Source organism: Pithys albifrons, chromosome 3, assembly GCF_047495875.1.
Source record: "Pithys albifrons albifrons isolate INPA30051 chromosome 3, PitAlb_v1, whole genome shotgun sequence".
NCBI classification, from domain to species: domain Eukaryota; kingdom Metazoa; phylum Chordata; class Aves; order Passeriformes; family Thamnophilidae; genus Pithys; species Pithys albifrons.
Genome location: NC_092460.1, coordinates 10,602,233 through 10,624,315, shown reverse-complemented (window position 1 = coordinate 10,624,315; position 22,083 = coordinate 10,602,233). Strand labels below are relative to the sequence as shown.

Sequence of the window (22,083 nt, the reverse complement as noted above, 5' to 3'; positions counted from 1 at the left end):
GCCTGCCAGCCACAGCTGCCGGCCCTCGAAACACAATTGGGATTTTAGCAAGTCTAAACACAGTAAACTGGGCTGTTACTAGTTTTGTGTAGGCTTTGGATAGGTACTGTACCCCACTGTGCCCCACAGTGACTATTGAGAGCTGGTGACTTCCACCAGAGTTGTGGTGGTCCATCTCTTGGCACCCATAAGGTGAAACAACCACCTCAAAAGCAACTGTAACCTTGAGGGTTTGTCATTTGTGAGCTGAGGGGAAGATCATGATCCATCTTCACACTCCAGCTAAGGCTGAAACAAAATTTATGCTCACTAATTAGGTTTTCAATCACATCCATTAATTTAGGATATCTTGTTACAAATTAAAAATCCTGGTTTAATATGCAGTTCCACTCAGTTACGAAGAAGGAGTCTGGAAAGGCACCATTTCACTCTTTATGTGCAGGTACTGAGGAAAAAGCACAGGGCGATCACCTTAGCCCAGGGAGAGTCAGGGTTTACAGAATGTAATCAACTGGTCAGCCTTGCAAACTCTGGGTAGAACAGACTAACACCTGGGTCAAAGTAAATCCGCAGGCAAGAGGATTAGAGCTGGCAGAAAAATAAAGAACTCTGTGTCGCAAGACAAAAGTAGATTGCAAAAATTGCAATCCTGTAGAGTTTTTAATCTTGGAGGTGGCTAATGCTGTAAGTCCCCTTGGGCGTTTTTGACATAAGGGGGAACCTGTGTTCCCAGTGTTCTCTTTCGGGAATTTCCAGTATCAGTCCCCATGGGGAGCAGTTAAATTCTTATTTCAACCCTAATCCCACAGAGATCTATATATCTCTGTGCCCTGTTAAGCAGGTTTATGAGTGTCCCAGCAGTTCAATGACAAACTGTCTGTAAAACAAGAGGATACCCTAAACACTAGGTGTGAGACTCTCTCTTGCACACTCTTCTCCTGTTGATGAGTGTTTCAACAAGCCCCATGAAGAACAGCTTCCATGAGACAGTCTGAATGCCGTCCATTCCTCAGCCCAGAATAGCCTGTTGCGTGATGGCTATGACATACTCCTGCGAGATGAAAGATAGGGATTCAAGCAGCACAAATAGCATAAGAAAGTGAAATCAGACTTTCTCCTTGCTTGGTAGCTGTTGCAGGAGAGCAAGACATCAGCCGCCTCGTAGGTACCTCTTTGAAATCAAGCAGTTGCATCCACTTTTTTTTTCCATCTCCTTCAAGAGATGACTCCAGGGGATTATGCAGGATGGTGCCTCTTTGGGGCTTGGAGTGAGATGTAGATGTCTGAGGGAGGTTAAGACTGCTGTGAATCCCTGTTGGAGGCACCTTCCTTAGTCTCCATTCATGATACTGCAACTCAAGTTAGCTGTTGTGAATTAAGACTCAAAAGCAAGTAAATGCCTAAAGGCTTTTATAGAGCTGGCCCTACCATTTTAATTCAGTTACTCCACTACTTTATCTCATAATGTGTCTCTTAGCAATGACTAATAGGAGATATTTTAGAGTAATATGTGTCCTGCCCTCATTCCCCTGCAATCGGTGTCAATCCATCACCCTGTGATTCACTTTCTCCTCCTATGAGCTCTCTCTGCTGTTGACCACGAGGTATTGCAATGCTGTGTCACCTCTGCAGTCACCAGCGGCCTTGTTTAAAAACCAGTGGAAAGTCATAATGATTAACATTGTGGAGATTAAAGTCCCTTTTTAGATCATGGTCTGATAGGCAACTTGCTGTCACAGTGCCTGTTTTGCAAAGGCCACCAATATGCCAGTGGGGCAAGTATCGAGCTGCTGTGGGTTGTGACAGTGTTAGCCTTCTGAAACTTTCCATCATAGATCGAAAGATTTATGGGTACAGTGATGCGTATCTATCTCAAAATCATGTTCAGATTAAAAACTTCCTGCAGAGCTAATACCACCTCAAGCTTTGGGTCACTGCCACAAGCTAAATCAAGTTAGAGACCAAAACCAGTACACAGGTACGAGGGAGGCTTGGAGCTATCAAACAGAATAATCTGTACCCTGATTTTTTTGTGACTTTGCACTCGTAATGGCATGTACAAGCAGGGAATGGTTGTGGTCTGGAATAAACTTGCTGGTTTGCCTGGTTCTGTTGAAAATTTTAGTATAAAACACTGAAAAAATAACTGGTCAGATCTCGCTAAAGTCACTTGAGTTACGTGGGTAATGAATTGGCCTCATATGCCTGAGATCTGAGTTAACAAGTTATTCCTAAACTGTTTTCATTAGAAAATCATGTGTAAAAGGGCATTTGGTAGAATAACTCTTACTATTTTTATGCAATCTATGATTTTTGGTCATAAATTACATGTATAAACTATAAATCCAGCTGTAATTTGGTATGACTCATGCCACTGACTTTTTAGTTAACTAAGGAGCCGTCATCTCAGCAAACTGTTCGGTTGCATAGGTGTGTGTAACACAATAATTGAATGTAAAGGTTTATTTTTGTCCCTTTATTGATGTCAAGGGAAAACAGTGCAGTTATGAAAATGGAAAAAACTGAAAAGATTCCTTCAGTTCCTGCAGGATGATTAGAACAAATGACTTTCCATTCCAGTTTTTGTGAATGTATAGTTTTCTGAAAGCTTTATAATACTTCAGGGAATGGAAATGGCAGGCAATAAATGATACAGGAACACTTAGGTTATTGAGAAATAGAAGAATGGGTTTTATCTGGAAAGGTGGAATTTACTATTCTGCTGTATTTCACATAAATGTTTGAGAAGGAATCAGGTAAAGTGATTTGTACCTTATTTTGGACATGGAAACAGCGTGAGACACTTGGTCAGTGACTCTGTGCTGATGCTGACAGAGTGGGCAGTTGGGGGACACCTTTTCTCTGCTGCAGCAGGTGAGCAGCGAGTGGTGTCAAAGCTCTGCTGTCACCTGCACTGCATTGGCAGCAAAGATATGACCCCAGAGTACAAGGGTGGTTTGTCTCTCCTGGTCAGTGAAGGCATCAGATATATTTTCCTACCTCAGCTTGATAAACAGCACTGTTTTTTAATGGAATGAGGTTGTCTAAACAGTTCTTGCAGTGTTACAGAGCTCTACTGAAAAAGACTTTAATGAACCCCCCTCTTTTTTTTTTTTTTCCATGTAGAAAGCAGAAATATGGCAACAAAGGAAAAGCTTCAGTGCTTGAAAGATTTCCACAAGGACATCCTCAAACCTTCCCCCGGCAAGAGCCCAGGGACACGGCCTGAGGATGAGGCAGAGGGAAAGCCGCCCCAGCGGGAGAAGTGGGCGAGCAAGATTGACTTTCTGCTGTCCGTGGCGGGTGGATTTATTGGTTTAGGCAATGTCTGGCGGTTTCCGTATCTCTGCTACAAAAATGGCGGAGGTGAGTATTTATTTCATTCTCAGGAATCAATCTGTTTGCCTTATCCTTACTTTTTTCAGTGCCTTCATCCAGTATTTAATAAGAATATTCATACATCTGTTTTCTGCCTTCCTCTCACCCTTCAGGAGAGATTGTTTTATTAACTAATAGTTTTTATGAAAACCTCATTAGGGAAAAACTACAGCAGTTTAAAATGTTACATTACTGAACCTTTTCTGCTACAAATGAGTCTGAGTTTTAACCAAAAGGTAGGCTTTTAATATAGACCAGTAGGATTTCAGACCAGGGGATAAGAGCATTCTGAGCCATGTGAAACAGTTTGATGCCTAACAATCTACCATTGTTATTGCAGATTTTCATTCTAAAGAGGTAAGAAAATGCCCTTTCCAACACATACCAATTCTTTTTGCAGAGAAAATGAATAAAATTACCCCAGAATAAGATTATCATATAATGATATTAAAATATTAAGTGTGTTTCTTTGTTTATATGTGCCTGTTAATACCTTTTAGATGATCTTATTTAAGTTCACTTCATCTCAATTTTGTATAACTGTATTTTCTCAACAGGTGCATTTCTTATACCTTATTTCATTTTCCTATTTGGGGGAGGTCTTCCTGTGTTTTTCCTGGAGGTGGTGCTAGGACAGTATACCTCTGAAGGTGGAATTACATGCTGGGAAAAGATCTGCCCTATTTTCACTGGTTAGTACCTTTTGTTGTGCTTTACTACTTAAAGAACCTCTTTAAACCATATGTAACTACACCACTCCCATCATAACCATTAATTCAGCTGTTTGCTCCACTAATTGAGGGTATGATATTGTTTCCTGGAAAGGTAGAAGTCAGAGAGTCTGAAGGACAAACTGAGGTATTGATTTTGATGTTATCATCTTGTTAACTGACAGAACTGCTGATAAGCAAGGAAGAAATTGCGTATTATGCCTTTTAAAGGCAATTGCACATTTTGTTTACAGGTATCAGAGAAAGTGTTGTCTTGGAAGACTAGATGACATTAATGAAACCATTTGAAATGTTATTTTGGTTTGGAAGTCAAAATCCCTCTACCATGTGAAATCTTATTATTGGCATGATCCCTCTGCTACTGATACAGTCAAAACCTGGACAGCAATTTTGGTAGGATTCAGGAACAGGACTTTGGTCATAACTGAGCAGTCCTGGCAAATAGGTGTGTCGTTATCAAAGGGCCTCTGCCTGACTCACTGTTCACAGGAGCAATACAGAGGCTGCTCTGGAAATAAACTGGAATGAAAACTGAAAGACAGAAAGACAGGTTAGGAAAGTGATCAGTGATGCCTGTCTTATGTGTAGTTTGTCCTTTGCAGCCGGACAGCACAAGCAGAATCATTTGGTGTAACTACACTAAACATATGGCACTGTTCAAATCCCATTTGGAAAGAGTGGGCACTGGTGTGTCTCAGCTCTGCCACTGATGCTGTTCCAGGCATCTCTCTCCCCTTATGTCACCCCAGGCAGAAGTGGGGGCTTTCCCTGAGGCTCACACTCCCACCTAGTACTCAGAATGCTGCTGAAGCTGATGTAATTGTCCTGGTTTAGCTTCATTTTCTTTCTTCTCTTCCTCCCGCTTTTATGAAGCCCTTTTTTTTTTGAGGAGGAGGGAATGTTCCTTATTTAAATAGCAATCTCACAGGCATCCATAAAGAGAAAGTGTAGCTAATGTGACTAGCTGTATATCTTGAAGGAAATGCAAATGTATAGAATAAATAGCACTTGCTCGGCTTGTTTCCACCTGACATAAAAATAATCTGTGGTGGTAAAGACTCCTGCTACAACAGGGTTTTAAACTGAAAGTATGAGACAGGTATCACAAGTGCTGGAATAGCTGTCAGAGTGATGTAAAAGGGATCCTCATAGGTTCTTTTAAGAGATCGTGCTGAGTTTTTAGAGGATTTTTTTTTTTGCCTGTTGTTCATAAATGGCAAACTTTGTAACTAGAGATTGATCCAGTTAACCATAAGAGCCACAAGTACCGTGTTTCCTTTGCACAAGTGAAGTTGCGGCAGAAACAACAGCTTTTCCATTGATTCCTTCAAAATTTTCCTTTTTAACTCATTCAAGAATTGTCTTTGTTTTGGGGGGTTTTTTGCACATAGACTATTAACTGAGAGATGCAGGGGCTGCCCAGCTGAGCTGCTGCCAAGGAAGCTGGCTTGGGGGACAGGGTGATGAGAATAAGGTTGCCCACATAGGTACCTAAGTGAGATAGTGTAACTCCCAAATGAGCAAAGCATGATGCCTTGAATTTCTTCTACTAGAACTTGAAACAGCTGGGTTTGTTTTGAGTTGGGTAGACATCCTTCAGATCTCCCCTCAGTGTCAGTAAGCCATAGCCAGAAACTCAACCCTGAGTGGCAGAGATGGTGATAGGTCAGTGCTTGTGTGTGGTTGAGATGAGCTGAGTTTCCATTAGCAGTATAGTAGTGCAGGACACAAGTCCATGACGCAGTGGGAATAGCACCAGCTCCACGAGATCACAAGGTGCCCTAGGAAGAAGCAGCTGTCACATCTTCATGTTTTTCTTTTCTCTCCCCTCCTTGCCAGGAATTGGTTATGCTTCCATAGTGATTGTGTCCCTTCTGAACGTGTACTACATTGTGATCCTGGCCTGGGGACTCTACTACCTGTTCCAGTCGTTCCAGAGCGTGCTGCCATGGGCCCACTGCCACCAGAAGTGGAACACACCTACCTGTGTGGAAGACACTCTCAGGAAGAACAAAACACTTTGGATATCACTGAATGCCACTAACTTCACCTCTCCTGTCACAGAGTTTTGGGAGTAAGTACCCCCCTCTTTGTGGAGTCTCTGGTGGCATGCCAGAACTCAGGCCTGAGATTTTATGGAAGCCCAATGGGGAATGTTAGATAGGAAAAGAAAATTGGTCTGGATGTCAGTTGTTTGACCAGTGTTCGGTACTGGTTCTCACCTATTTTGAGACAGACTGGTAAGTCTGGGAGTGGTGAAGGAAGGTGTTAGATGTATAACTGTCTTCATACTAGAATGTACAGGGAGCCCTAAAAGCTCACTGCAGCTTCTGGGTTGAAAGAAAACTTGTGTCCTTCTTGGCTGAGATCCTCTTGAGTGCAGCAGGAGAAGAGAAACAAGTCACCACAGATGCCCTGATAGCAGAATTTACTATGGATACAGTCACAAATCATCAACTTTGTCATTGCCTCTCCCCAGCTGCTAGCATTTACAGTACACTCTGTGAAGCTATAGCACATCTCTTTTCAGTCTGATAATAATGCAAAGCTTTGACCTCAGTAATAAATCTGACAGAGGTGGTGAACATTGTTTGTCCTGTACTGCAGGTTTCTCATGTTATCTTCCTTACAACATTTTTCTCTGCACTCTCTGAGGAGACTGGTTTGCCAGATGGCTGAATTTCATCAGTCCTAAGCTTCTGACTCTCATTTCTCTCTTATATTTCAAGTTTTAAATCGTATTGTATAATGTGGTCTCTTAACAGGTATGACCTCAAATCTCTGTGTGTTTACATAAGTGTCAAAATGTAGCAGAGGAAGACACCTATAGGGAAACTTAAATCCAAAGGATCTACAGATAGATGAGGAATAATTTTGTTTTGGCTTGCTCTGATAGTCACTTAAGAGTCGCGTTAGTTTCTGGCCCTGCTTGGCTTTTTCAGTGTGTTTAAAGTCCGGTTTTGTCCCTCATCAACTTGTACCTACTTCTCTATTTTTAAAAATAAGCATCAGCCGAAGCCACAGCAGGGATGGTGTTCATGCTGAAGATATTTGGCATGCAATAGGTTTAGAAAAAAATAGTCTTATGAACTGTGCTAAAATTTGTAACACAAGAGCCAAAATACAAAGGGCAGACTGGATCTTGGATCAGCAGTTTGTGAAAAGGAGCTGGTGGCTGGTGTGAGGGATGGAGTGCAGGCTGTGAGAGCAGTCATCGTTATCCTGAGGATTGTGTTTCCATGTTAAGGGACAACCAGTTTCCCAGGTGGCTTCCTGCCTTGTAAATATGGAGGAAGTTGAAAAACATTTGTTGAATGGCACCTTTGGGTCTTTTAGGGAAACTTAGAGGCAAGTTACAGTAGAAGAGAAGCTACTCGCACTCTATTGGACTCTACCACAATGTCTTTGGGACTGAACACCTTGAATCCAAATGACTGGCTGGCTTCCTAGGGTGTTCTAAGTTCTCCTCAAGACTTCTAGAGGAAGCAGAGGTCCACAGCGTTGCCCCTGAAATAGTTGCTCCCCCAGGACTTCCCAAAGACTGTGTTCACTGTCAGTTTTGTGCAGTAATTTTGCTGAGAGGTTCTCTTGTACTTGGGCCATCCGTGAGCTTGGCAGCCTCCTGATGTGGCTGTAGGATTGTCCTGCTACTCTGAAAGCTTCTTTTCATGGAGTGCAGAGATTTGTGGGTCGAGTTGTCTGCCTGGGGCCCCAGGCAGCATGTTCACTTTAGAAGACTGAAGATACCATAGCAGAAAGAAGCAGGGCTGGGAGTGGGGAAAGGGATTGTAAAAGAAAGAGTGGGGGTCCAGCATGTCAGGGAACACCAGAGCTCTCTGTGGGTCACAACACAGCAGGTATGTGATGAAGGGTGTTATGGAAGGGTGGCCTGCCCATGGATTGGGGAAACTATGTCCCCACATGGGAGCATGTTAGAGGTGGAGCTTTTAATTAACTTTCCTTTAAGAGAAAGTTTCTTGTTAGAAAACTCCCCTGCAAGCTGAACAAAACCCTCCTGTACACACAGCCTGATGTAATCAGGCTGGAGGTGCCTGAGTCTGAACAACAAATCCTTGATCCTCACAGCACTTTCTTTTTCTCCATCGTGCTCTCACTGTGTCTGTAGCATAGTTGGAGCAAAGGTTGCTCAGTGATTAGTGGTCTCCTTGCACTTTGCTGCCACTTTAACATGGGTCCTTAAATAAGTTTCAAACATTGTGAGTTGAACTCTTCCCTGGAGCCACACTAGGGAGGAGTTTGGCTCCATAATCCTACTAGTGCAGACATACTGCCCATAACTCACTGTTTCATCATGGACAAAACTGCCTTTGATAGAGTGAGCTGCCTTCAGAAGTCATGGCACTTTGAGAAGTATTAAAAATAGCTGTTCTCCCTGCATAAATAACTATTGGTGTCTTAAAGTAAGGGCAGAGATCACGCAGCACTGTTGTAATTGAAGTAGCATAGCTTTTACATGGTGCAAGCATTTAATATCCCCATTTTTTTCCCCTGCCATGCTACTATTCTATAGTTCTGAAATTAAAAATACTTTTAAGAGCTTTCAGGTGCCTTGCCATCATAGACAATGCTGGCTACAGCCAGCCACCCACTTTGAAATGAGAGGTAAATAATTAGTCTGTAACTGAAGATATCCATCTGCTTCTTGGCAAAATTGATTCCAGTTTAATTCAGGGGTTTGTGAGTATTTGGTTTCTGAAACCCAATGCTATTTTTCTTGTGGGACATATATAGAGTGTTCTCATCAGTATTGCTTTGTAAAACTGGTGCTGCCCACATATAATTGACCACATTGATGCATTAGCCCCTTCACATTGAACTTCTCAGCCTGGCTGGACGTATAGTACAGCCTGACATTTCAGTTCATTTGAATTAATGTTCTGTGCAAATCACATGCTTGCTTGAGCAGCAATAAAAGGGGGTTAAGCAAATCAGGCTTTATATTAGGAGACTTACCTCTTGGTGTCACATGCTTCAGGTCTTATTTCTGAAGGTTTTATTTTAAAGTTCAGAACCTTAAAGTCTTACACACATATTAATACATACGGGATAAGTGTAATGGGGTAATTATGGCTGAACAAAGCCTCTGATTGTCTGGTGCTGGCCAAGTGTTTATAAATATTTGGTAATCAGCAGACTTTATTTGTCCAAATCCCAAGAAAGACCATCACATGCTAATGGCATCTAATCCTAAGAGGAACAACACAAGAAAACGAAACAAAATCTAGAGCAGCTGTCCCTGCCTTTGGGGGCAAACTTGAGAGTTTAAAAAATTATTTCATATTCTCCTTTTATCAATCTACTCTACAAACACTTCAGTGTTAATTATTCTTGTCCGAAATGGTGCTTCACCTTTCCTGGTTGGAAAGGTCTTGTCTGCATTCACTTGATTAATGAGCTGGAATATCCTTCAAGGATTGCATAACTCTCTTCATTTTATTTTTGTTTATGTTCTAGGGCCAGTTACGGCTCCTATTACATGTCCATATTGCACACCACTAGAACATATTAGTGTATGAACAAGGGTCAAGAACCCTTGTCATGTTTACAACAAACTCAGCCCCAGCCTGTTGCCTAGTTGATTATATATGAGTGACAGTTAATGACAGCATCAAGACTATAAATTAGAATGAGTAACAACTCTGTGCATAAATGGTGTGAAGGTAGTTGAGTGGGCTGGGCTGAATCACAGCAGCAGCGGGTTATATAACAAAACTGAAGAGGTACCAGCACAGCCCAGCTCGTGCTCCTTCCTGCGCTTGAATTTACAGGGTATCACAAAACAAGGTTGAGTGCTTCTTCTGCAAAAACACGTTGGGTTAGAACTCATGAAACAATTTTAAATGCTGAGGCTCCCCTGCTAATTCTGAACAGATTCGTTGAGATAGTTGGTCTTTTTGATATAGGATTACCCTGGACAGAGAAAGCCAGTACATCACTTAGTGTGCTTACTGCCTCACTATACAGAAGTAAGATATCTGGCTGTCAGTAACCCCTTGGGGTGCCTTCCAGAAAATCTTGAAAGAATTGCTGAAGCAAACTCTAGGAGAGAATGACCACTTGCTTTTAATTCCCTAATAAAAAGCAAAGTCTTAGCTGAATGCATTACTAGAGTTCCCAGTTCCAAAAGGCATTTGCAGTTAATTATTCATGGTTTCCCAAGAACCAGCTCTATAGGCTGCCTTTTTAATGTGAACTGCCACTTCGATTGGAAAGTTGCCATTTATTTTTTTAAAAAGCCACAGAAGGTTGCAGCTGAACTTTTTCATCTTATAAATGTATTTTCTTCTTTTGTATATGCACAGCGGGTTTTTCCTTTGTTTCTTTAGTCTCAGGTGAAGCTGGACTACAACTTTATGCCAAATATTCATTACCAAGGGGTTTCTCATAACTGTTGAATAGCTGTGCTGATTAGGACAGACTTACCCTGTCTGCCATTAGTCCTTTTCCATAACAAAATACACACACGTTCAGAGGGAATAATGCATTTGGTGTGAGAACACTCACAGGTAATCCAAGGGAGTTTGGCAAACAGAGACGCAAAAACAGATGGGTGAGGGTTTGAGTCCTATTAAATTGGTCGATTCGAGGTTTTTCCAAAAACTAATTGCAAATTTTCCATTCGTGACTTCATTTGCTATTATTTCCATGGTATTAGCAAAAGAAAAAAAAATCATTCGAGGGCAAACCAAACCACAGTGATTTGTCTTGTACTGAATCCACATGCAAAGCTGTGCACTCCACACACATGGGCCTGACTCTGGTGCAGCACCCAGACTGTCCTGGGCTCTGCTCTCCATGTCTGTGGTGAAGGAAAGTGCCTGACTTTTAGAGCTGTCTAAAAATAAAATTTAATTAACAATTTCTTAGGTAGCTAGTTTACTTCTGTAGTCTTGGGGCAAACCATTTCTACTGTAATTGAGGTCAAACTTTTACTTGGCTGAAAAACACCTTGCAGAAACTCTTCAGAGTTTAGTAGGTTCATTTGCAGAAGAATTTTAGCTCAACAAACAGGAAGAAACAGTTTGTTCTTTCTTACATTGTTGACAGATGAAGTAAATGTTAGTACAACAAGGTCTGTCCAATGTGTGAGGACAAGTGAATGTTGCATGAAATTTTTTAAAAAGCAGTTTTAAATCAGTATTTAATGATAAGCCATGGCAATTTCCAAAAGAGAGAAGCCTTACAAAATATTCCCCATGGTCCGATGTTGTTGCCTTAAGACACAGATCAGGAATTTCTTTTTATTTATTAATCTAACTGTTAAAACAAAGTTTTCCAAATATTTGGTGCTGGCTAAACAAGACCCTGGTGTTGGGGGTGCTGAGGGCAGGTGGCAACACTTGGGCACTGTTAGTTGGCGGGGTGGGGGTGTGGGCAGTGGAAGGGAAGAATGGATAATGGCTTCAGCCTTCACCCTGAGAAGCTTCATGGCATGACAGTTCCTTGCACTGCTTCTTTCTTTCCTCCTTGTGGCAGTCTTGCTAATGAACAGAAAAGGAGGAAAAACACATGGATACAGGCCAGCTGCAAGTGTCCATGATGGAGACATGGTGTATGATGCTGCTGGGCAGCTTCAGAGCTGGGCTTTGTTGTGACACTGGGGTGAGGTGGTCTTGGATCATCAAGGGAGCAAATACTCTCTTATCTCATATTGAGGTGGTCAAAGCCTGCTAAAAAGAGCTTAAATTTTAAAATGCTGTGCAATATATTGAACAAAAGAGTTCCACAGGCGTAGGGGAGATGTGTGATTGCAAAGTACAGCTTTGCTCACATAAGCCATGCTGACTTGGCACGCAGCACTCCAAGGGCAGAGATCTGCCTGTGCATCAGCTGCCCTACACACCATCTTTTGCTCTCAGCCATCACAACCAGAGTCTGCATCAGCTGAGCTCCTGCATCTGTCTCTTGTTTTGTTTCCTTTCAGGCGCAATGTACTGAGCTTGTCCTCAGGAATTGAAGATATTGGTATTATCAAGTGGGATCTAGCACTGTGTCTCCTCCTTGTCTGGGTGATATGTTTCTTCTGCATTTGGAAAGGAGTCAAATCCACTGGCAAAGTAAGTGCTCTTTTACCCTTTCTATAATCATTGCAGTTAGCAGATGTTAGGAATACTGAGTAATGCTGTTCTTGAAGATACTCACTACTTCCTTGAAAAATATATATTTTCACACTGAATAAGAGAGGGATTCAGATTCAACTGACTTTTGAAAGTCATTGCTAGTGCCCAAAATGCCTCTGAGTCAAGTAGCCATTACTGGAATGGCATCAAGAGGCAGATATGAGCATGGTTTGAGTACCACTTTGCCTCTCAGAGGACAAGTGTCCCACTGATGCATGTCATGAGCGTGGAAGGTCTTAGGCTTGTGATGGGTGGTGCTCTGCACTGCCTATCTGTGTTCTCACACCAGTCAAACTCATTCTCAGTGCAGCACAAGAGATGTTAACATAGCTGCGGTAGGGATGTTTTATGTCAGTGGAAACTGGTGGATGCACAGCATTTTTGAAATGCCACTCACTTACAGAAAACACAGAAGACTAAACTTAGGTACTGGTTTAGAAACACCATCACAGAGACCCTGGATAACGTGTGGGTTTAGTCCCATCACATGCTCTTAAGAACCATGTTTTCCTTAAAGGATAACAGTTACATCATTCCTGAAACTCATCCTACTCCAGTGCAAGAAGCAAACTGCTGCAAGTCTTGGCCAGTCACTTAGCATGAAGCATGATATCATTGCTCCTTGCATTCATGGTGTTTTTATACCTATTTTCATGAGAAAAGGATTTTGAAGCCATTGCATTTGTGTGATTCTTAGCTTTCAAACCTGTTGCTTGAGGCAGTGTTCAGGTAAGTCTGAGAGAGGGACAGTGATCTCAAGATACTGAGTTTCTCCATGTTTCTTCTCAGCTAGGTGGAAGGGAGTTGACCCCATTAGTGCCCTTACTAAGAAAAAGGCAACAGTGTGAATTCATCTTTTATCAGTCCCTAGAGAAGTCAGAAGGATAAATTGCAAGTACCTCAACTTCAGAAGGAGCATCATTTAAGAATTTTAGCTTGTTCCATACTGTAAAATCAACCAGGAGACAAAACTCTGTAGGAAACCAGATCTCATCTGTTCCGCTGTTAATTAAACTAATGGCTTGACTGTAGTTTCTGTCTTGCTTTCTATGATTTTTATCCTGGAGCCTCATTAAAACCATGGATTCCTGCCACCTTTGACCCAAAGAACACATTGACAAAAATGTTTGCTTCTCTCTTCCCTCTGATGGATGTGATCCCATGAGGTGATTGTGCAGTTTCATAGTGAAGGTGAATGCACTCAGTGTCCCACATCAGCCAAGTGAAAGCATACATTTCTTTAGCACTTTTGGCCTTGTGTCTGCTCAGTAAAGGTTATGGTAGCACAGAGAGACGTCCCAAGGTGCCTATGGTACATGATTTGAGTTGCTATGAGGATAACAGGTTGCAAAAAGGTCTGTTAGAATCAGTTATCTAAAAATCTGTGTTCTCTGGAAATCCTGCACAATGGTCTCATTTCTAAAACAAGAAGGTTGGTAGGAATTTACTCCCCACTCTCCTCGTCGTCAGAGCTCGTGCGGGTGTGGAGCCAAAGCCCAACAAAACCACTGGAAAGTCTCTGGCTGACTCCATTAACTTTGAGGTCAAACAAAAGTAAACTGTAAACTCTAATGGAGGACTTGAATTTATTTGAGAAGTCTAGTTTACTTTAGTAGATGGTTGTTTATAGCACTTCCCTGCTTTCCAGTGTGTTAATGGCTCTTTGGAGAGCAGTGGGGGGAAAAAAAGATGTAGTTTTTCAATCTTGTAGTGGAGCATTGGACAAATAAACGTGAAGTCATGTTGAAAAATAATAGTTGTGCTCATTCTTTGGATAATGTGCATGATCTCAAAAAACCCTGCAGCACTGCAAGAGAATCTCTACCTGCAGGGCAGAGGCCTCTCTGTGAGTGTTGTTTACTTGGTTCCTGCAAATTTGTCAAGGCATATATTTTTGAAAGAAAACTTTGACTTTTCATAGACCTGGTTTATGTTAGAAAAATTAGAAGGTGCAGAAATTCCCTTTTTTTTCTTCTGGTTTTGGTGAAACCAAGCTGATGTGTAATACTTATTATTTGTCATGGAAAATATACAGCAAAGTCAAAGAGAATTAAAAAGGACATGTATGAAAAGATTTCCTTTCATTCTATGAAATCAGTCCAGCTCTGTGAATTATTATGGCAATGCAGGCTTTGAGTTCTCCTTGTTATTCTCAGAGGACACAGTTAAGAAGAAAAAATGGAGCATCCTGGGAGCTTTGCAGTAGTTAAGCAAATTCTGAAAAACAAAAATACATTCTAACTCATGCCAGAAAACTGTAATTACCTGGGGGAATCATCTTGACTCCAAGAAAAATGCCCTTTCTTGGACAGTAGTGATTCTTGACTGTAACAGAGTGGTTATATAAAAAAGAGAAAGCAGTGATGAGCAAAGAAAGCAAAATGTTAGAGGTCAAAAAGTGTGGGTCTAAAGATAGAACTGCCCAAATGCAAGCTCAATTAACCCTCGTGCTGGAGATGAAAGCAGAGGGCTCTTTCATCAAATGAATGAGGAGATAACAAGAAGAGAAGAAGCAGGCTGTTATTCAAAGAGATTGGGAATAGAGGTTAAAGATAATGAAGACATATTCTCAAACTGGATGAATAGAGCCTTAGTTTTCAATAATGATGTTGCTGAATAGACAGCGAGGGCAAGATGAAGTTCTGGGACTGGAAATTACACTGTTGAGTCTGATGCCAACTTGAAGGGCCTCCTGTGTTCAAGGTGATAGGAAGGGAGACACAGGATCATGAACTAAATTATCTTAATCTCTGAATGAAGTCTCTGGTGGAGTTGCCTGCAGGAGCAGTAGTGGGGTTGCACAGCAAGGTCAGAGGTAGCAAAAGAGCTTGCGAAACAGTTTGCAGTTTGTAAGTTTTAAAGTTCCAATAAAGAATGAGGTAATGTTTCAGGCACTCTCAGTGAGGAAACCACTTCCCTGGCAGAGGTACAGTTGTCATGTGAGGGACGACAAACAGGGCAAAGGCAGAATTTGGACAAAAGTCATGAGTTGTATGAAATCGTGACCAGCGGCCTCTAGGGATTAATGCATTGCCTTTAGGCCTAAGGCAGTAAGGTGGTGAAGAACATTACAAGTACATGTAGAAATTCAGGTTGGGTCCTTTTTAGGTACAAGGGGGCTTTGAATTTTCATCATTGGATCGCTCTTGGTTCTAGAAGAACAACTTTGGCTGCCACAGACTAAACATACTTTTTTTTGTTTGTTTTCCAGGTAGTGTACATCACTGCCACGTTCCCTTTCATCATGCTCCTTGTTCTACTTATCCGTGGTGTGACCCTGCCTGGAGCTGCAGAAGGCATCAAGTTTTATCTTTACCCTGATATCTCACGGTTAGCTGACCCACAGGTACAGAAGCAGGAGCAGGGAGTGGGATGATTTCCTATCCAGAGGGTGATGGTGGAGGGTGATGGTGGTGATGTAATTGCAACAGATTTTTTTTCTGTGGTCTTTAGAGGTCCAAATATAGCATGAACACTAATGCTGGGTTATATTTTCCAGAGATCTGCTTGAGAAGGTCACTGTTAAATGTGTTAATGCATCTTTCCATGTGTATGTATGTGCGTGTGTGTGCGTGTGTATTTTTTTTGTGTCAAAGGACTCTGAGGCTGTAGACTCTGTCCCGTTATACAATCTCAGCTTTCTTGTTGGTAAGGTAAGGGAGATGCATTTTTTTATTGAGGATAGTCTTTAGTTTCAAAGGAGCTTCACAGATGGAACAACACGCCACAACTGTGAGTACCAATGTCACTCAGCTCCTACTGCTCAAGGAGGAGATTGGGGGAGAGGTGAATGGAATCACGAAAGAATGGAAACCTATAGAAAGGTAGAAAAAATGCTTTCAGAGGCACAGGAACTACCATTTGCTTACCCCTTGCCTAGTGGGAGCCAGACTTACTCTTCCTGTGTAGATAGAAGTTCTTATCTGTCCTCACAGAGTGCAAGTATGGGACACTTGAGCAGACCAGCATCATTTCAGCCAACAGTGTTCCCATGAGAAATTAAAAGCAGCGAAACCCTCCCCCTGCAAAAAACACCCAAAACCAAGGGATCTTTGAAAATAACAAAGTGTTGGTCACAGTGATAGGAATTTTATTTATTTCTATTGAGTAACTGATAAAACACAACAAACTAAAAAAAAATTATAGCTAAATACTTGAAGTGGAAAAAGTGTAATTGAAAGAAACATTGTGAAAATTTGCTGCATTTTCTAGTCTTGCCCTCTTTTCCAAGACACCCTTTTCGCAGGAGACATAATTTTTTATGAATTAATCTTTCTTTATGGGACTCTGTCACTTTTGTGATCTACTGTTACACCTATCCAGAGTGTCAGCTGATCTTGTAGAAGATATTCATGTGAGCTGATAGGCCCTCTCCCACGATCTAGCAAAAGCATCACTCCAAAGAGACACTGGTCAGCAAGGTGTTGGAAAGCAGCGGTGGGAGGGAGGAGGTAATGGTCCTCGGTCTTCATTCTCACTTACTCAGACTTCTTGGTGGTTTCTACTGGTGTTAGCAGACCTGCATTAGCAGAAAGAAGAGAACAGTTGAGATTCAGAGGATACATTTTGATAGCTTTCTATGTATTTACTAGCCAAAACGTTCATAGTTTGCAGTTATTTCATTCTGTATATGTATTTTTTAAATGTAATCGGGACAAAGAATCACGAGACCAAGTTCAGATACGTATCTTATAAAGTGCATTGTGTTTTGCTTGTTTTCTCCCCACCCCTCTGGCTTTTTATCTTGCATTTGAACAGGTACAAAAACAACCAGAAGGCTAGAAAAATAAACAAACCAAATATACAAACCTGTTTCTCAAGCTTTTCCCATCCTCAATTTAAGGAATCTGTCAGCTGACTCCTATCTGAAATGAGTTACAACAGAAATGAGCAATGTTATAAATACTTCTGCATTTCCTATTGCACTGAAACATGTTTATTATTGCGCCAACAGGAAGGATCTAATGAAAGGAATGACTAAGAAACTAGAAATACTGAGCATCTCTGGGGAGGGGAAACATTAACTGTTGTAGAGATTGTATTCTTTTGGGTTCTGATGCTAACAATTTTCTTTTGCCTGTGAAAGCCAAATTTGCAAATTTGATGTTGTCTTTCCCTGTCTCCCTGATCCTTTAGCTTTCACCTTCAATGGAAGCAATTATTTTGTTGATATTGCTTAGTTTGAACTATGTGTTTGTATTGAGCATTGCAGTGCAGTGATGCTGGTAATAACAGTATTTCCATCTTTCCCTTTAGGTCTGGATAGATGCAGGGACACAAATCTTCTTCTCATATGCAATCTGCTTAGGAGCAATGACTTCCCTGGGGAGCTACAACAAATACAAATACAACTGCTATAGGCAAGTTTCCATCTAAGGGGGTTTAGTGTTTTAGCTAAATGATGTAAATAAAGTAGGGACAATGGGTTAATTTTTTTTTTAATTAACTTGCTCCATGACATATGTGTGACTTAGGGACTGTTTGCTGCTGGGATGCCTGAACAGTGGTACCAGTTTTGTGTCTGGCTTCGCAATTTTTTCCGTCCTGGGCTTCATGGCACAAGAGCAAGGGGTGAACATTGCTGATGTGGCAGAGTCAGGTACGATGGTGTTGGTGGCAGTGGTGGTGGGCACTGCCGCCTAGCGTGTGAGCAAAGTTCTGCAGACTCAATCAGCTAACATCTAAGCAATAAAATAGAAAAAGATTTCCCATAATCTCCAGAAAAAATAAGCACCTTGTTGATCTGGGCTTCCATCTAGAGCAGTGAGGGTTAGCCGGGTTGTACTGTTCACTCTGTCTTGATTAACAGGGCAACGAACACATTTCCTAGTGTGCTAACCCATGTGAGTTGAGATAAGAGCTAAGATAACTACACCATTATCTAGAGTTCAGAATGTCATTGGCTTAAGAATTTATTCCATCCTTCTTTTCAGACTACCTTTATTTTCATTCCAATGCAAATTGCCAGTGTTTATATATTTTTCGTAGCTTAGTTTTGCTTGCTTGCAGCACTAGAGTAGGATTAGTACCTTGGCCTTTTGAAGGGTCATACAGATATGTATTCCCAAATCTCACTGAAAAGCAAGAGAAGTTGGAGAACTCCATCTCCAGGGGGTTGTGGACCATTTCAACCACAGGAACTTCAGCTTTTGCAATCCCGCATTTGTCCTCTGTAGCTTTAGGGTGAGGTTGACAGAACTGTGAGAAGTCTATTTTGAAACTGGATGCACACTTAGGTTCCTCCCTTATTTCAAAAGTGTTCTTCCCTTTAACATTCAGCTACGCACATGCAGATGAAGACGACTAAATCCTCATAGCATGTGACTGTATCTCAAACAAAACAGATGACATTTTTTCCTCTGTGCATTTCTTGTTCATGAGGACAGGTGTAATCATGTGTTTTCTTGTAGAACAGGCAGATTAGATGGGAATTACCATGGAAAAATAATGAATCAGGCCTTGACAGCCATGAGGCTTAAAGCTAATGAGATTCAAGTAGTAATAATGTCACCTGAGTGCACTTTTGACATTTCTTTCTCCTTTTTTTTTTTTGTAAGCACTTTTAATTCACTTACATAGTATTGGAAAGCTTTCCTTTGCAAACATGTTATTAAAATGGAAAAGTTGATATATCCTCTTGATCACATGGCTCTGGGAGTTAAATCTCTAAGAAAAATATCTCACTTCAGAAATGCTAATGAAAAACTAATGACATTGATGGCACCGCTGGATTCTTGGGTGGCTGCAATTGGCAGACCTCTTGCAAGTGTAATTAGTTAACAGTCTTGGCCATAATGCTTATTTTTATTGGAGATTGATTGCTTTGTTTGGAAACAGGAAGCAAGGGAATAATCCTATTGAATGAATCATAAATAGCCCCATTTTTCAATTTTTATGTTGGTGGATCAGTTCCAAGAGTAGTATTTTTAAGTATTTGCACATTAGCTTATTATCTGGTCAATATTTATTCTAATTTTTATTATTAAATCTCTGATACTGGCAGCTGTATTCCTATCACTTGACATTTTTAGAATTAAACAATTCTATAGTAACACTGTATTGCTAAATAATGTTTAAACACAAATGAATTAACAGAGTTAGTGTTAACATAGCCTTTTTTCAACAGCTCAAAAACCATTCTTTTAAAGGAGGGATTTTTTTAGCAGCAAAGGAACTGATTAGCTTCCTAACGTGACTTTTGATTTCTTGCATATATTGTTGTCTTTCTTTAAATCCAGCCCTAGTCACTAATGGCCAGACATTGCAGTGAGTTGCCCATCATCACTGCTGGCCTTTGGCTAAATCCTAAGGGACATTTTTATATGGTAGTAAACACTACCAAAATTATCCAAAACTATCTGAACCACTTCCCATGTTTTTCCTTGCTGCCTTTCTCAGAGAGATAAGTGCAAAGCTACCGAAGACACTGAGTCCCCCTGGGCTGAGTGTTCCAGGACCTGCATGGGGCTGTGGGGGAAACTCTTGTTGCTGCTGCTACCTCAATACTGCTTCTTAGCACAGAGGCTTTCAGCAGGCACTTGAGCTTCTCTTTTCTGGCCTTGCCTCCTTTTGGTTACTTGTGATGCAAGATCAGAACTGCTCCCCTGGGCAGTTGCCACTTGGCTGTAGCTCTTGGTAGAGGATGTTGTCCACAGGGCTGAGACCTTCTTCTCCCCCCAGGGAGTTAAATCCCTCCTGCCTTATCCAGGGCACAATTTGTTTCCTTGTTCGCCCTCCTGCAAGGGACAGGAACATCAACAAATTTGCTGACAGCAGAGTCTCATGGCCACATTTTTTGTCAGTGCCAAGTTCAGCCTTGGTGCCATGTGCGTGGGACACACTTGTCAGCCAGGGCTGGCTCCTGATGAAAGCACTGGTCACTTCTGGCCTTTATTGGCTTTAGCAGGTTTACACAGATGTTAACTTAGACTCCTTTGGCCTCTCAGTGAAAGCAGAGATTTTAATAAATAGCTTTTTACTTTTTTCAGAAATTACTTTAAAGAGAGAATGGAAAGCAGTGGAGGGTCAACAAAACCATAGTGATCCTGTGTAATCTGTTCAGCCTTTGTTTGGCCGGAAGAAATACTTGACCACCCATGCAACTTGTAGGAGTGTTACACCAGCAAAAGATTTGCTGGTTTTTTTTTTAAAAAATCCATTTGTAAATAATTCAGATTAAACAGGTCTGACTATAGTGCCTTGGGTTTCCTAATGCCTCCCTGGTCTCTGCCTCTGCAGCTCTCCAGCTGTGCCACAGCACTCCATGGCAAAGGGCCAGTGTGTGGGCTGGGATCATGGCAGTCCTCACCAACTTTTAATAGCAGCCACAAGTGCTTCACTTTTGCAAAACACCCTTCAAAACAACAGAGTTTCACATGAAATACAATTTTTAGATTATTCATGTTTCAGTTGAGGAGTTGCCAGGGACATTTGCTTTCACATGGACTTTTTATATTTCAACACTTAGTTTCAAAGGAAAATCAAAACTAGCACAAGGCTTAGGGCACTTGATATTAGTTGGTATCACAGTGCAAGAACAGTTTCACTGGCCAAAGCATACAGAATTGCATCAAGTTTTGAGGAGAGCAGTTTTACATCTGTCTCATCAGTTGTACAAATCAGCTGCAAATGCCATCTGGTAGAAGTTCTCCCTCAGGGAAAATCTACTGTATCCACTGAATTAAGGGGGGAAAAAAGCAAAGCCCCCAAAATCTGAGACATGCACCAATTTTTTGGTATTTTATGTCGTATAAAATCTTAGTTGTGTTTCATTTTAAATAAAATTAGTTGTTTGATTGTTGGCTAATTTGTATTTATTTCTGTTCAAATATTTTCAGTAACTTAAAATCTTCTTTAGTTTGAAAAAAAAGCCATCTTTTTTAACCTCTTTCTCTTGCTTCTTTTTCCATCTTTCTTGTTGAAAAGGAAAAGTGGGAGGTAGGAAGAGCAGTGTTAGAGAATTTTTTTTATACAGATCAGATAAGATTTTTTTGGCCCTGCACTGCAGCAGTTTAAAAAAAACCAAACAACGATTTCCATTGAAAATTGCATGAGTACACTTGATAACTGGCATTTTCCAGAATTTTGAAGGCTCCTTAATGTACACAAGCAGACAAGCCAGGCATTCCTGGCTTTAATCTGAATTTAAATCTGCCCTCAGAATTTTTTGTCAGCCTCACAAAATTTCTTCAGCCCCTGCCGTAAATGCCAGGCTGCCAGTGTTCCTGTCTCCCACTTGTGGAGAGCGCTCTCTCCACAAAAGCTCCCATAACCTGGCTCCAGGTGGGAGTGCCTCTGGAGATGAGCCTGCAAGAGCTCCATGTGTGGGTGTGAGTGAGATCCCATCTGGGCCAGGGCGCAGACCAGACCCAGTCTAGAGAGAAGCCCTCACACACAAGGCTTTGGTTTCCAGAGCAGCAAAGCTGGGCACTTAGCCCCAGCCCCACTGGTGCTCCTAGTCTGTTGGAATCCATCCTGCAGCTGGGGCTAGTGTTCATACTCAGTGTCACCATGGCAGGTCCAAGTAGACTGGCTGGATAGGGGCAGATGATGTGACAGCATGGGGAAGCAATTTTACACGGAGTAATTTTACACCCCAGCAGTTCCCAACAGCAGGAGGAATTCTTTTCAGGAGCCCCAGTTAATAAAATTAAGAGTAGCCTGACCACTCAGTGCAGCAGTGAGCATTTGCAGAAGCAAAGGAGCAAACTCCTGGAGTGCAAACCCTTCTTTAGAAAAGCGATGCTGGGTTTGGAGGTTGCATACAGAGGGGAGGCAGTGGTTGCATTAGTGAAGATCCCTGGAAATGTTTGGAGCAGAGTCCCCTTCCCTGC

General features: G+C 41.5%; 1 protein-coding gene across 5 annotated transcripts in view; it reads left to right on the top strand.

Annotated features, from left to right (window-relative positions):
- SLC6A6 (solute carrier family 6 member 6) overlaps window positions 1-22,083 on the top strand; it is a 57,349-nt gene that overhangs the window by 20,540 nt on the left and 14,726 nt on the right. For all 5 annotated transcript variants that reach the window (XM_071550456.1, XM_071550454.1, XM_071550452.1 and 2 more), the window contains 7 exons: window positions 3,127-3,366; window positions 3,936-4,070; window positions 5,949-6,183; window positions 12,055-12,187; window positions 15,462-15,596; window positions 17,507-17,610; window positions 17,725-17,849. In XM_071550456.1, coding sequence (XP_071406557.1) covers window positions 3,127-3,366; window positions 3,936-4,070; window positions 5,949-6,183; window positions 12,055-12,187; window positions 15,462-15,596; window positions 17,507-17,610; window positions 17,725-17,849 — 1,107 coding nt within the window. The remainder of the gene's footprint in view (window positions 1-3,126; window positions 3,367-3,935; window positions 4,071-5,948; window positions 6,184-12,054; window positions 12,188-15,461; window positions 15,597-17,506; window positions 17,611-17,724; window positions 17,850-22,083) is intronic.